Raw genomic sequence first — 16,200 nt, 5'->3', positions numbered from 1 at the left:
ATTTGTTGTCTGCCCAAAAAATCATTGGATGTTGTCCCAGCAAGTCTAAACAAAATTCATGTTAAGAGTGCAAAAAGAACTTCTGCAACTAAAAGCATAGACCTTGTACAATGTCCATTAAAAAGTATTATAATGTTCCTCTTTAACTAGGTTTGAAAGCAAAACAATCCTACCTGAGGCTTTACAGGTTCAAGAAACTCCAGTTTAAACTCATATATATTCTCCCCTTTGGCACCGTGACCCTGCGCTAAGAGAGGAAAAGAGATGCATTAAAGTATGCTGTGGGCAGAGATACATTCAACAAATATCATTGCAATTCAATATAATATAATAATAAATAATGCAGGACAAATATTCCACATCAATCATAACACCATCTCCTCAACCATCTATATTAAGTGGAGAGCTACCAAAAATTCCCTTCTGGTGCCTTGTTCCCAACACTGATAGCCACAAATTAAAAGTGCCCCAAAAAAACATGATACAAGAAATGGCAGATCTCACAACATGGAAAACATATCTTTTCCCAATTGGGACAAAAAAAACTTTAAACATTAGATAAATTACATCGCTGTCTGGGTAGATGTTTTGTCACAAAGGGAACAATTTACAGAATACGAAAGTGGTCAGCCTTTAGGAAAAGTGTCCAGTTTAGAACTCCCACTCTGGATCTTGCTAAGCAGGTTCCTTACCTAGGTTAACTGGGACTCCACAACAGTACTTTCCACAGTAAACTAAAACCATGCAGAACACTTGTTCAGCTTGGAAATATCTCTGTCCAAATTTACTTGATCCTTAAAAATCACTTCTAATCACTTTTGCCAATTTTAGGCAAATAATAGATTGAATTAAGTACGGAGGTTCCAGTACTGTGAATGGTTCATTGAGATACCTCAGGTTAGGGTAATCTATGAGAAGTATTGAGGCTAAGACGGTCTCCAACTACTTGACTAAGGCAACTGCAGGATAGGTCCAAACCCGCAACCATAACATTAACAGAGCTAACATTATCCTTTCATCTATGTACTCCAATCCAAACTCATGGATAGAAAAAAGGGAAAATTGGTAGGCTCAAAAGCTGTCTGTAGAATCTATTTTCCTCCACCTACACAGATTGACATAGGCCTATGCCACCGGCCCATAAATAACATCCAAAACACATTTCATCCTATATAGCTTCACCAACAAGCGAAATTATTTATAGCTTATCATAAAAGCAAAACTAAGCACAGACATCACAGTTTGTGTGAATCTTAGCATGCACGCCCAGTTCAAGTGGGACCGATTCATTAACTTAAATATAATTCCCAGGTAAGAGAAAGCCTTCAATCTCTTCAGAGTTATGTTTTTAACATGTTTTGCATGCTAATTTGTGATCCGAAAAGAGTTAGCAAGTATAAGCCCTCTATGAAACCTATGTATCTCTCAATCAGTAACTGAGGGTCACTGGAGGCTCTAGATGTTAAAACATTAAAATGTGGATGAGCTACTTCATACTCTCAGGGTGTCTTTAGAGTCCCTCTTTAATGACGCCTTTAATTTAATGATGTATATGTAAGGGCGCTAACACACACCCTTGACACACACTCCTCAAAGACTGAAAACTTTCATTATAGTTCCCTTTTAGACCAGATCTAATACTGACAGAGGGGCTTGATGGCATGCCTTTTTATATGCCAATTAGATCCAGACTGAGATCCACGTTCATCAAAATATCCCTCCAAGCTTGGATTTATTGATGCAATGAAATGCCATGATAAAATTATTAAAATATGCACAGTGTCTTTCTACGACATACAACCAAAGCCACAAAATCAAACAGTGATTCACTGTACTTAAACAATGTTTAAAGCTGTACTGAGATTTAGAAGTAAACCTTTATCCATATGCCATTCCTAGACCCAATTTATTACACTCTTCTCTATTGTTTCCACAGAAGAGCCTATAAACGAAGAGTCTCTAAAGGAAATTGGGTGATAGCACTTAGAATTTTCTCTGTGACTCTTTTTGATTTCTGGCTGATCGAGATTATTGATGTGCGTCGAATTCTTTTTGTTCGAGAAAAGGGGGTAAACACCTAGAAAATCCAGTTTTTGCATTGTACTATTGATTCTTTTAGAAGAAGCAGACAAAGACTTATTTTATTTGCATAATATTGTACCATTGAAGCTTTGTGTGTGCACAAAGAAACTGTAAATGAGGGCGAGTCGCTGCAAGGAGCAGGTTGTTACGTAATTTTTTGCCACACTGGTATTGGCCAGTTGGTGTGAAACGCTGTGCTGAAACTGGCTGAGCTGTGTAAAGAGACGCACTATTGGTTGGTTGGCTTAGAGTGTCGAGCTGAGATTGTGAGAAGGGTTTACTGAAATCTGATGCATACAGAACAGCATCAAAACATTGAAAGTTTATATTACATGCTGTGCAATAGTTCTATTAAATTTGAAATCATTTAATTTTTCAAACCAATTAAAAGGTATAATAAGAGGTGATATGACTACTGTTCAGGAAGGTGAAGACACACCTTCTGAGGGTACGCACTGAGAAAGAGGGTGTACTGAGTTATCCAAGATGGGTAACATACGAACTTAGAATATTTGAAAGATTGAGAGAGACTATTTGTGAAATGAAACAACCTCCTAGACCTACACAATTTGAAGCCTTAAGAGCATGGGAGAAAATGGCTTGAGACAGAGAGCGAGAGAAATACCAGAGACAAACTAAGGAAGCTGTGAAAAAGTCTGCAGATGCTGTATGGGATGAAAGACAACATAGGTGGAATAAAGTGGTAGTGGAAGGAAACAGATTATATCCTGCTATTACAAATAAGAAACATAAAGGCTAAAGCCAAAGTGGAAAAGGAAAAATCTGATACTGATCCGGATTCAGAAGATGACATTTTGGCTGAATTATTTGGTATACGTCTACTGCCGTATGTGGGTCCAGTGACTGATACTGAAAGAATGACAACTAGTGATGTAACAGTGGCTACAGCCCGTTGATATAAATGCGTATCAAATTGATAGACCATAGCTAATGACCCAATCTGTTGTAGCACAACCTGTAATGACACAGCCTATTATGAGACAGCCTGTTATAAAACCAGTGATAACAAATAACGTAACAGCTCAAATAGGGACTGTTTAGACAGTAATACCTACAGGTGTTACTGCTTCCACAGTAACTGCACCAGCACCCATTACTTAAGTGATTACAGCACAGCCAGAAGAGCTTTGCATGCCGAATGCACCAATACATTTTATCCCAAATGAAGGAGCAGTTAGAGGAGAGTCAGTGAAAGGGTTTATCCCGACTTCAAAGATTGTGGTCTAGACACCACCATGGACTATTCAATCATTAAGAGAAGGACAGAGATTTGTTTTTACAGAACAGACAACACAAGGGTGGGACAAACCTATGTGAGGATGGGATTTCCACCCCCGCAAGGTTTGAGTGAGCTGCCAGAGCCAGCACCAAGACAGAAAGTGCAGGAGGTTTGGAAGTTAATCAGAATGCAGAAAGAGAAAAACCATTAACTGTTCCGAAATGAAAAATAGAATTAGAGGATGTTTGGATCTTGATCACATTACCCAATCTCAAGAAAAATAACTGATTTCTTTGTGTAGAGAAATTACTAGAGGAGCAGCTACAGTACATAAAAAACTGACTGACTTGGCAAATAAATATGAAGCCGATCTTTCAAAAGTGCCCCATTGCAGAAAAGCTTTAGAGAGCAGATAGATGATAAATTAACTGGGAGAATTAGTTCTTCAGGAATGCAATTGCACATTGCTGAATTAGTAAACAGCGTTCACAAATGGAGTGAATTTGAAAAATAAGAAAATAAGTGGGCAAAGAAACATGAAAAGAAAAAAGTCAGACGGAGGCAGCTGAGATTAAGCAAAAGCCACCTCATGGGTCAACCGGATGACAAACAAACTTCAGCTTTCCCTTCAAGAGAAATACCAGGTGGATGGTATGTTCATGTGCCTTGGAGCAGAGGAGACCTTGCAGAATTCATGCACAATGTTACAAAATTAAGAGAGAGTCCTATGCAATGGTATACACAGATTGAAAGGTTTGTTACGATTTCACAGGTGCTGTGGATTGATTTCAATACATTCTTTGATATTGTTGTTCCGAATGATCTGTGGGTTTAATGCTAAATTACTGTACATTGGCCAGATGTAGAGTTGCCGAGAGAAACTTGTACAAAGGCACCAGCACCTTTAGTGATGAATAAATACAATGAGGTGATTTCTTTTTTTGAAGGGCAGTGTTTATATGAAAGATTTGGATTATGTGAGATTGAACAGAATTCAGCAGGAAGTGAAAGAATCAGTGCATGTTTATTATAAAAAATTCTTAAAGGCATTCCAGTGGCCTACAGGTCAGACGCATCTTGAACCTACTGATATGGGATTCTTTATTTCTCAGTTCATGCTTGGTTTGAGACCAGTCAGCACTAACAGCAGAATGTAGTAGATCTTTATTCAGTTGTGCAAGCAACCATATAAGGACACAATAAATATCCATAAAACCACAACTTTTAACACATACATTTTAACTATAGCATAAAAACCAAGATACAATAAAAAAACAGCTCAAATAAAGAGACGCATTAAACATTGATCCAAAACTTAATCCGGTCTCGAGCGCCTAGACGCCAGAGCTGCACGTAAAAAACTGACCACAACAAATAAAGTATGATCATCCGGGAGCAGTTGTAAATACATGAGAGCGGGTTGTACCTGGGCAAAATCAAGCGTCGTCAACAATGGTATCAAAAGCTTTTTTCGGGGCAAACTAAAGTATTTGCAGAACATTATGAAATGTAAGGTATCCTGCAGAGATTTATTGCTGCAGCTGCAGGGCGTCCTGTTACCAGAGTGGACCATACACAAAGTTTTGCTAGAAGATGATGTAGCTGGTTACATCGAAACCCGGCCAGAAGAAACCGGTCTCGCCTGCTCGAAAGCTGAACTAAGTAATGTTCTATGCCTTGGACAGACTTTAGAAGGAAATGTCCCCTCACCAAGGGTTTCATCAGTTCAGTCCCTTCTATGAGTAATGATGCCTGCTCAAAATACAGCTCTTTTATGGACTGTAGGTTCTGGGACAACAAGGAATGAGGGGTCAAATAGGCATCCATCTTCCAGAGTGCAGCAAAGGCAGCCTTAACATGGGTTAACTAGGGGATTCTATATGCAACATCCATGGCCAAGCAGTCCGAAAGGATCAGCCTGTTAACCTTTAGCTGCCTCCCTGCTCCAGACCAGCAGCGAATGGGGCTAAGAGCGAATTAATCGGTTAGAAATCGAATTCCAAGTTCAGAGAAGGCAGGAGTACAATGCTGAACCTGAACTAGTCGCCTTAAAAATATGTTTTCAGCCTCTTGGATTTTACTAGACCTCACTACCGTACCGGGCCTAGGACACACACCTAGCATTATAGTTCTTAAGCAGGACTTGTGTGGAGACCAGGAACCGAATCTATGAGCCAAACTAGCCACAGGCCCAGTGGTTTTAATAAGCTCAGATCTCGTCTTCTCCAACAGAGCCTGACAATTGTTCTTAACATCAAATAGCACCCCTAGATAGGGAAAGGCTGTGACTTTAATCAGGGTGTGTTGGCCCACTTTGAAGGTCTTGGAGCTAGTAAGAACATGGACCCACTACCAAGACATATGATTTGGTGAAGTTCACAACCAAATCAAGGTTACCCATGAAAGTGACAAAATGTATCTAGAAGAAGCTGCAGCCCCATCAGGACAACATCATTGGCAAATACCAATACCAGAAGAGACCTTAATCCTCCCTGCGGACAATCCGCTTGAGCCAAAAAAAGCCCATTCACATATAAGGTAAACAAAAATGGAGCAAGGATACAACTCAGCCGCACCCCCTGCTAGTTTGAAAGGACCACGTGCAAGCAGCACAGTGAAAGAAATGCAAGGAGGCAGAGGTGTCAGAGTGCAGGTCTTCCAACAATGCCACTATATTAGCCTTCACCCCCAACTCAACAGCAGGGCTCACAATTTAGCACAATTAACCCTGTCAAAAAGGGACGTGAGGTCCATAAATGCCAGATGGAGGGATTCAGGTCGAGTTACTGTGTACTTATTCATCATTAAGAGTGGGTTCAAGCATTGGTCAGGTGTGGGTCTCCCTGGCCGAAAGGAGTACTGGACGTCCATCAAAACATTATTAGCAGCCGACTAGCCATCAACCTATTCAGTATCACCCTCCCGAGAACCTTCACTACAGCATCAATGAATGAGATGTGACAGTAGCAAGCATTGGGGCTAATTTTTGTAACCCTTCTTGAACACTGGCACTATCACCGCTGTTGACCATAAGAGTGGCACCTCACAACGTGCTGCTGCATTCAAGACCCAAGTCAAAAGAGGGCCCCAAAGCTTATCATCATATCCACAACAGGTCCGGCGGGATCCCATCAGGGCCGGGAGCCTGGTTAGCGTATTTATACTCTTGATTACTTCCTCCAAGGTAAAAGCCACAGGAGCCTGACCCCGCTCTCTAGCTTCACCACAACGTAATTTGTTGGTAGAATAAGGGCCTGATATAGATATTGGCAGACAGGTCCCTCCATCACAAATATATCAATATTTCGATAAACAGGATATCCGTTACAGTTATGACGGAGTAACCTGTCCGCCAAGATCAAAATCAGGCCCTACGTCATTAGAAGTATGGGAAGTACTGTAGTGAACAGTTTCCACGAAAGGGTTTTCAAACTCAGTCTTTTGCAGGAAAGGTTGATGCAATGCAGAATAACGGTTTTCAAAATGAGATGCAGGTAGTTGGTCACAAGGATGTACAAGGAGGTATGGTCGATGTACAGGTAAGCGGCCGAGGAAGTTTCTATTGATCCAAGTACAGGTGTAGATATTGCAACATTAAATGTAACCTTTGTAACAAAATCGGGCATTGGAAACGAGAGTGTAGGCTTAATTCAGATAGAATGAATGCTGTTAAGTAAATGGAGGGAGGAAATCAGGTTCTACTCCTACCCAGCAAATTAAAGTGCCCATGCAGACACAGATTCCAAATAGGCCACTCCTACAATCCTCTATGGCTCAACAAAATGTGGGTAATACAAAAATGAATTTTGATCAGATGCCTAGAGTAAACAGAAATACATTTGACTCAGAACCAGAATGCATATCAGCAATTCCCTATGACTAAGAATTTTGTAAAACATTTGGCACAATGACGGTGCTTGAGGGTGAGACAGATTATGTGCTTGGTGCAGTCTTAGACGTAGACCAGAGTCCCACTCCACTGTTAGAACAGCGAAAGTCCCAGACCTACCCCTCTTGGGGGAAAAAGATCCACGTTGCCGGAGTTTCAAACAAGCAAGTTACAAATCCTATTTCGAGTGAAGTGCCTGTAAAGATGGTTTGTTTGAAGAAAATCACCAGTTTGCTGTTCTGATTCGAGTCCTGTAAACCTATTAAGACAAGACTTATTATGCAAGTTAAATTGCACAACACACTGTACCCCAGAAGAGGTGAGTTCCAGATGTCTGATAGGGACATAGAGTTAAGCTTGACGTAAAAAACTGCTGTAGAGCTATATCCATTGGAAGCAGTTGAAGAGATGCCCATAGATTTAAAAGTGACATTAAATCCAAAAGTGGGAGATCTTACAGTAAAACATATCGGACTAATTAAAAGTTGGAGAACCAGTCCATATCACAGCCAAACCCAATGCAATTTTTCCAAGAACACCTCGCTATCACATGACACCAGGGATGGGAATAACACCAATTAATGACGGCATGTTACAGAAAGGTATTTTGAAAGAAATAATCAGGAGTCCATGCAACTCCCCGATTATTGGATTACAGAAGCCCAAAGGAAAATTTAGAATAGTTAAAGATTTGAAAAAAGTCAATGTAATTGTAATCTTATGTTGTCCTGTGGTACCAATTCCAGCCACCATAATATAACAGATACCATGCAAAGCAGAATGGTTCACTGTCGTAGACCTCTGTCAAAATTTCTTCTCAATTCCCTTACTTGAAGATAGCCAGTTTCTGTTACCATTCGAGTTTTGAAGAGAGAGTTTTGACATAGTGCTGAGTCCCACAAGGGCATACTGAGAGTCAATCGATGTGCAACCAGATACTGAAGAAAAATCTGAAGACGTAGTAAATGCATAGTACTTCAATTCTAGTTCAGTACCCTGACAACCTACTTGTGGTATCAGAAACAAAAGAAGCCTGTAAACAAGTTACAAGTGCATCAATATCCCTTTACTTGATGTACAGATTCCAACATCCAGCCTAACTCTAAATCGCCTAGGGGGGAGGGGTTGGAAGAATGGGAATGTAAATTTGTTTTTAAAAACCATTTACCTCATCGCTGCAACAATGCTACAAGTTGTGATTGGTCTGAGCGTCGTGGTTTGACTCACAGACGGAGACTGGGGGGCCTGAGCATGTTCTCCACCGAGGCTGTAATGGATGCAGAACATACTAAGTGCGCGTGACTAGCATTCATGCGCACTTAGAATGGGCATGTGGGGGATTGGAGGAAAGGGAATGTAAATTCTTTTTTAAAAAACACTTACGTTGGAGGCCTGCTCATATGGCTTAAAACATCTTTAGATTGCTCAATACAAGAACTAACAATTTATTCCACTGATGTTTTGGGAATTCGAATTAATATTAAAGGGGGAACACAATTGATCTTTAGAATGCATACGCAAGAGTGATGAGAAGTAGCAAAAGGTCTGAAACCCTAGATATTCTGGGGAGTCACCGGAAAGATTTACCAAATCCATCAAATGCTAATGGGGTTGTAATCGCTGGGGACTTTAATATGACATTTGAACCTTTAGATTTTAATGATATGGCTCTTTCTCAGGAGGAGGAGAAAGCATGGGGTGTTCCCCAACTTGAACTACCGACTGTAAAAAGATAGACATAAGTGGGTTTCCAGCAGAATTCCTTTTCACTGAAGCAGGGACTAAGGGCCACCAATGGGAGTTTAAAATCGGACAGCAAAGTGGCCTTCACTTACAATAAGCCCAATCAAGAGAGCCACATTGATTATATACTTGTTGACTTAAGGCTCTGGCACAAAATGGTTGACATGGTAGTAACACCAAGGTTAGAGAGTAATCTTTATCACCTCTGCCTCCAGTACCACCAATTGTGGGATAAGACATCAGTGGTTCATTGTCACCATTTTAAGAGGTTACTGGATGCATAACAAGTCCTCACTGAAATTGCTGTAATTAAGTGTGCAGCTCACCAAAGTGACAATGGCTATGTCACAGTTGGCAATAGGTATGATGAAGTAGCACGTTATTGCGCCATAGTGGCGTGTACATTTAACAGAACATTCACCGGTGAATCCCAAGAAGACGCTGTCTTTTCAATGTTGAAGTCTATAGCGGACACATGGGAGGGACTCAAGAATTTACAGGAAAATGTTACAGAGGTAGAACAGCAGGGCTGGATCAGAGCAGGATGTGTAAAGAATGCAAATGACCTTTGGATTTCAGTAGATGGGAGCCCAGTGTTACCAGACAGCTTGTTACCACACATGAGACAATCCTTTCATGGTCCTATTAGTTTAGGGACAGAGGTTATGGTCCACTGTTTAGGCAGGACTGGTTTACTCCCAGATTTAGGATGCTTGCAGAGGATCATGTCAAAAGATGAATGTAGGGAAATGAACAACAGTTACACTGAGTCACATAGGGAGATCGTATAGTCCTTTCAACAGGATGCAAATGGATTTTATCAAGATGCCGGTTTGTAATGGGCTGAGATATGTTCTGGTTAAAGTTTGCATTGTTTCTTGATGTGTGGAAGCCTACCCAACATAGAGAAATTACAGTCTCATTGAAGTTAAATTGCTGTTGAGCAAACTGTCCCGCAGTATGGAATGCCGTTTTCTCTTGAGTCAGATCGAGTAACTCATTTTAATAATGAGTTCCTCAAGATGGTGTTTGCAGTATTATAGGTAGAACAGAAGTTGCAATGTAGTTATCTACTGCAAGCTTCTGGAATTGTAGCGCTGTTGAAAGGGACTATAAAGTCTCAATTGGCAAACATCTGTGCATCCACATCACTGAAATGACCTGCTGCTTTGCCTTTGGTGTTGATGAGACTTCGAAGTGCACCTGAAAAGAAGACGGGCTTATCCCTTCCGTGAGATTTTGATGGGAAGAGCAATGAGACTGGCTGCTGTACCTCCAGATGTACTTGTGAACATAACAGATGACATGGCACTTCACTACTATAAAGGATTGGCTGATGTGGTGTGCTCTGTTTCTCGACAGGCTGAAGCTGTTACTGCAAATCTGCATCAAGACCAGTGCCATCACTTGAACCCAGGGGACTGGGTACTCGTAAAAAAGCATGTAAGAAAGTCCTGTCTGAGCCAAGGTGGAAAAGCTACTAACAGGTGATTCTAATCACAAATGCTGCTTTTAAGTGCCCCGGGGTGCCGAACTGGATGCATGCCTCGCATACCCAGAGAACAAGAAATTCGTATGAAGAAATAGTATTCTAAGAGCCAGAATCCAGAACACTGGTGAATGTACAACCGCATTTGACCCAGGGGCAAGGAACAGGGCGCGAAGAACTGCAGAAAGGTGAAGAAAATCAGTTCCTTGATATCTCAGAGTGGCATTAGAGTGCATGCATAAGAAGGAGGAGTAAATATCCCATCAACAGTGACAGTCAAGATACTTCCAGAGCAACACAAAAATCCAGGAGCAGGCTCCAGCACTCTATCGAGACCAGAAAGGACTTTCAAAGCTGATTGGCCAACAGTCTAGGAGCGAAAGAAGCTGAGATCAGGTATCAATTGGATCAATAACACCCACAATCACTGAGGAAACAGAGTCAAGTGGTACAAGTAACACATAGAGGGGACGCAGCAAGGGCCGGTTCAGTGCCTGCACTTACCGCCTGAAACACTGGATGGTCGACAGGGGTGGGCCTTGGTCCCCCAGCACCGCAGCGCTTTCAGTTTTGGTGCGGGAGGTGGAGCCAGCCCTGCCTATTACACAAAAAGATGCACTTTTTCCCACAGCGCGGGCGAAGCCGGGAACGAGAACAGGCTCGTCTATGCCCATCGGAGCCCGGAGGAGGCTGGGCTGGGCCCCTCCGACTTTTATCTATTGGTAGTAGCTCTCTAAGTATGCCCAGGGCAGCAACGGGGAAGAAAAGGGCAACTTTAACATCCTCTGCAGGGGTAACTATGCCCACCATCGATACATTTTTGCTTAAAGTTACCAATGCAATTACACAGGAGATTGCCAGCAATGACACTGAAGAACAAAATATTCTGGGATCCCAAGAGCACATTTTGCCCCAAGAAATCTCTCAGGAATAACTTGCTGATCATCCAGTTTCCACTCAACAACTTACCAAAGACGTGCCCACTACACCATTAGCTGTATCAGGCAAAAGAAAAAAAGGAATTTTAAAAGATCCAGTACCAACTAAGTCTAAGAAACCCAGAAAGTCCCTACCTTCTCGGACACTTATAGCCCTAGCTATTGCAAGTAAAGAGACATCACCACAAAATTACCTCACAAAGGACCTTATTGGCAAGATCACCTCAATATCACATCCTATGTTGTTAAAGCTGGACTCAATTGACCTAAAAATCCCGGAAAGTTTAGAGCAGGGCTGTTTTACATCTAAAAATGTTGCTATAATGAGTTACTCCTCGCAAACCCATACTAGTGCTCATACGGCTGTACCTATAGCAAGCTTTAAGCAGGGGCAGATACAGGGGATATAACAGTGATAAAATTGGGCATGAAACGCCAGCCCTATACAACAGGGAAAGTTGCATCACCCACAGATGGAAAGCTCCTAAAGCCAGGTCATATGGGGTCATCCACATGTACACTGAAGGACACTTGTGTCCCCATTAGCCACGGGGTGGAGGGTGTACCTTCTAGACTTTCTAAGGCTTCAATAACTTTATCACCAGCCAATCGCAGACCATCCCCCCAGAAAACACATGGGTAACCCACTCACCAACTCTTAATCTTCCCTCTGCTGCATGCCCTTTTGTTCTAATACTGGTAAATGTTCCTACGCTAAGACCCACACTACAAGAAACTACTACCCAACTTATGGATAAAACATCCCATTGGCTCTCTGCCCATCATAGACTGGGTCATTTAGCTTGGAACCATCTTATCATGGCCAGGAGAATTTCTTGGGTAGGCCCATCTCCAAAAGCACATGAGGGCGATTGCATTGTTTTAAACTTTCACAATTTGTTGTTTGTCGACGATTTATCATTGTATTCCCACACTCCACTCATAGCTTTGACCCAGATCTTCCTGTGCCGCTTGGCTACTTCTACAAACCACCCTTTGGAACATACAATACTGCATCAAAGACAGAGCTGGTAAACACCATGTTGAGTAGGTCAGGGTTCAATGCCAGTATTGGCCCTTCAAATTTCAATAGATTCGCTCCCTTATCGAACCTGGATTCCTTCAATTGAATGGAGAATGACAGTCAGAGGGCTTGCCAAATTGAAATCCCAGTTGCCAGGGAGAGTTCAATGCCTAGGGAACACAGCAGGTCGAATGGAGCTTGAATTATAACACTCCTTTGCTCATCCAACCTAATGATATCACAGAGGCCCCCCATCTCTTGTTCAAATAATCTGACTCATACTTTTCTATCATTGTACATTGCGGGTTTTAACAACAAACAATTAAATGAAGCACTCTCTGACTTTCAGATTATCTGCTTTCAAGAAACCTGGGAGTGCCACTCAATCTTCAATAACAGTTACCGCTCATTTAGCACTCCTGCAGTACCCTCAACCGGGGATAGAGCCAAGGGGGGCCCTTTGACATTGCTAGCTAACGCTCTTGCAATGAAAGTACTAAAATTCATAAAAACAACCCCTTACTTTCATATACTAGTAATCAAAGGTTATGATATCTGGGACCTAATATTAATAAATTACTATAATAACAATTTTTCTTACCCCGAAACAGTAGCAAAGAATATAGGTATGGCCACTGAGGATCCTGTTGGATTATACCCAAACACTCTACAATTTTTGTGGGTGGGAGACTTTAACATTAGGACCTGCCCAAGACTTGAGACAAAGCTGTGTGGGATAGAAGATCGTAGGGGAGAGCCAATTACTCATTTCATTCATAATAAACATGGCATTGTCCTGAACAACGTATTGATGACTTGGCAACCAGAGCTTGGAAATGAAATTGATCCATTAAATAGCCAACTATCCTTCACTTTTCAGGGCACAGAACGCTGTTTTGTAATTGATTACATAATTACGTGTGATCCTTTAAATACTGATCTTTCCAAGATAAAGGTCTCTTTCACTGAATTCAGTGACCATGCAATGCTCACATGTGCCTTTGCATGGTGTGCCGCTAAGAAAAGCCCTATTTTAGCGAGGAAAAATGTTTTTTCCTTAAAGTTGGATAAGGTGGGTGGGCCTAAGTTACTAGCAAACCTTCTAGTAACCAACTATGAGGATTTTAACCGCTGCTTAGACCCACAACTCAGTAGCAACTTGGTGATAGAATCCTTTGCCAATATTCAAGCAAACATTAAAAGCCTACTGGCACGCTTAATTACCCAAAAAAACATTGCCCAGTGCAGATGGTTTGATAAGAATTGTTCAGCAGCTTCCTACAATCTCCGGATAGCTCTAAAAGCCCTACCAGGGGATAAGGAATATGTATGTGAATTAAGGAACCTGTACAAGCTAGCTAGGGCTGAAAAACAGAGCTAAAATACGAAGCATGGAAAACTTTAAAAAAAGCATCTGCCTTGAAAGATAGTTAAACTTTCTGGAATTTGATTAATTCAGTTTCCCACCTGGATAATGGCGACCCCTCTCTGGATGCTCATATAGAGGAGGAGTCATGGATAAGTTACTTTCAGGATATCTTCATAGCCCGGTGGGCTCTCGCCCCATGTCTGATAACCTGCCTATTAAATCACCAACCTGTCTTTCTTTTGAGTTAGAGGAAGTAAAGACTGCTCTGTCACAATCAAACAAAACAATGAATTGCCCTTTTTCCAGTGGTCGAATGAAACACACTAATTATGTAAACCACAACACAAGTAACCCAGATATAATGAATCCATGACCTAAATTACAACATCATTAATCAAAAAAATATGATAATTTCCAAGTTGCTGAGATTTTAAACAAAAAAAGGTTGATACACAATTACGGTAAAGTTCTAAATAAAGTCAAAAATGTCATACAATATAAAAAAGGATTTCTTGTGAAAATATATTTTTTTATTAAAAACGGATTCAATTAATTCACAAAGTTCACTTAAATTGATTTACATAGACTTATCAATTACATGAATCTCAATGATTTTAAACACAAATTTAAAAAAAAACAATATATTAGTCAAATACATTAAAAATACTATTGTTAAAAGAACTGTTGACGCTGAGTTTCGGTGATAAATGTTTTGTCACCTTCTTCAGGACAAGAAAATCAATATTTTATCTAGATGACAATGTAAAAGACAACTATATTAGAATCAAATCGACATTCCTTGTTTCCAATACAAAATGTGCAAATTTAAGCAACTCGGAAGAATAAAGTTCACGTGATTCATAACATCTATTGCTTAGCTGGTGTGTATGATTACATAACCTGTATTCATCTTTTAAGATAGAGGACTGGTCATTTAATAGCCTCAAAAAAGCATTTTATAGAGTATATAACATAACATACCTATTAGAATATGTCTGTGACCTCTACAGATCGTCTTATCTTATGTCAAGGAGGGTATATCTCAAGCATATGGTATCTTAGATCGCTGTTCTTCAGCCAACAGGTTTAAATTCAACAAAGAACACAATGTTTAGTTGTATTTTCAGTAAATGTTCCTCTATAGACAGTATTTTTTATAGTAGGAAGAATATAAGTCACAGCCTACCTGTACGGTCTGACTACTTCTTTAAAAACTCGTACAATCAAGATGTTGGTTTTCCTTTTTGATATTTAGAGGTCACTGAAATGCAAAATCTGTGTCTTATAAGACATATGAGAGCCGTGGAACCCAAAGTTCCCTATTATTAGTGACAAATCACTTTTACCAAATTCTCACCAAATGGCAGATTTGGACCTTCAAGTAAATAAAACCAAGACTTTTATTTTAGCCATGGGGGGACCCAAAAAAAAAAAAACACCACGTTTTTATCTCGACGTGGAAAAAATAGAACAGGTCTCAAGCTTCAATTATTTAGGGGTGGTCTTCGAGTCAAAACAGTCCTGGAAGGCATTGGTACAGAATACGGCAGATCGTATGGGCAAGAGTACAGCTGTAATTTTCTGCTTCTCGAAAAAACTGGGTAGTAAGCCTGTACCAGAAATTATCAAAATCTATCTGGCTAAATCGAGATCTATTGCTACTTATGGGGCAGGGATCTGGGGGCAGCATATATCACAACCTTGCAAGTAATAGAAGAAAAATGTATTAAGCGGCTATTAGCAGTTCCAACAGCTTGTAGTAACTTTGTTGCTCACAAGGACGCTGATCTGCCTTACAGAAGCGATGTTATTAAACTGGCCCTGCTCTCCCTGTGGTTGTCATTGTGGAAAAGGAACACCGTTGATCTAAATCAAATTATTCTGAAAGATATTTTATCTTTAGACCACAATCACAAAATCCCCTGGTTAAGTTATGTACAAAATACTCTTACATCACTGGGGCTATTGGAACTTTTTGACACTCCTAGACTCTGTGAAGGTTTCCCTTAATCAAGGTTAAAGGATATTTTTATTAAGAAAATGTTTCTGATAGATTGGACAAATGCAGGGGGGAAGCTTCTGTTCTAACCTATTGTGGACTATCACATTTACTGCTAGGGGTTACATCGTACCTTTCTTTTGTTGAAAACACCCAGTACCATTATATTTTAACCAGATTTCGATTGAATTATATACCGATAATGCTGGGGTATCCAATGAATGTATTCCCAACCTCACAACTCCCCCCTTGCCTGTGTAATAAAAGGTCACCCCAATCAACTTTGCCCATTTTGTTCTTTTGCACTTTCTGTATAAAAGAGAGGAAACAATATATCATCCCCTGTTGAAGAAATTTAGCTATCACTCCTCAACAATGGCTCTTGCTATGCCACGGAATCTAGAAACCCTGTATGTCTGTTTTACTT

General features: G+C 40.6%; 1 protein-coding gene across 2 annotated transcripts in view; it reads right to left on the bottom strand.

The window, feature by feature from the left end:
* Positions 1-16,200, bottom strand: part of HACD3 (3-hydroxyacyl-CoA dehydratase 3) — a 309,056-nt gene that overhangs the window by 167,110 nt on the left and 125,746 nt on the right. For both annotated transcript variants that reach the window (XM_085644589.1, XM_085644590.1), the window contains exon 3: positions 174-247. In XM_085644589.1, the coding sequence (XP_085500715.1) occupies positions 174-247 (74 nt within the window). The remainder of the gene's footprint in view (positions 1-173; positions 248-16,200) is intronic.

The sequence above is a fragment of the Triturus cristatus genome, chromosome 3_1 (genome assembly GCF_964204655.1).
Source record: "Triturus cristatus chromosome 3_1, aTriCri1.1, whole genome shotgun sequence".
NCBI lineage: Eukaryota > Metazoa > Chordata > Amphibia > Caudata > Salamandridae > Triturus > Triturus cristatus.
Note: the sequence above shows the minus strand (reverse complement) of the source record. Positions and strands in the feature narration are given on the sequence as shown.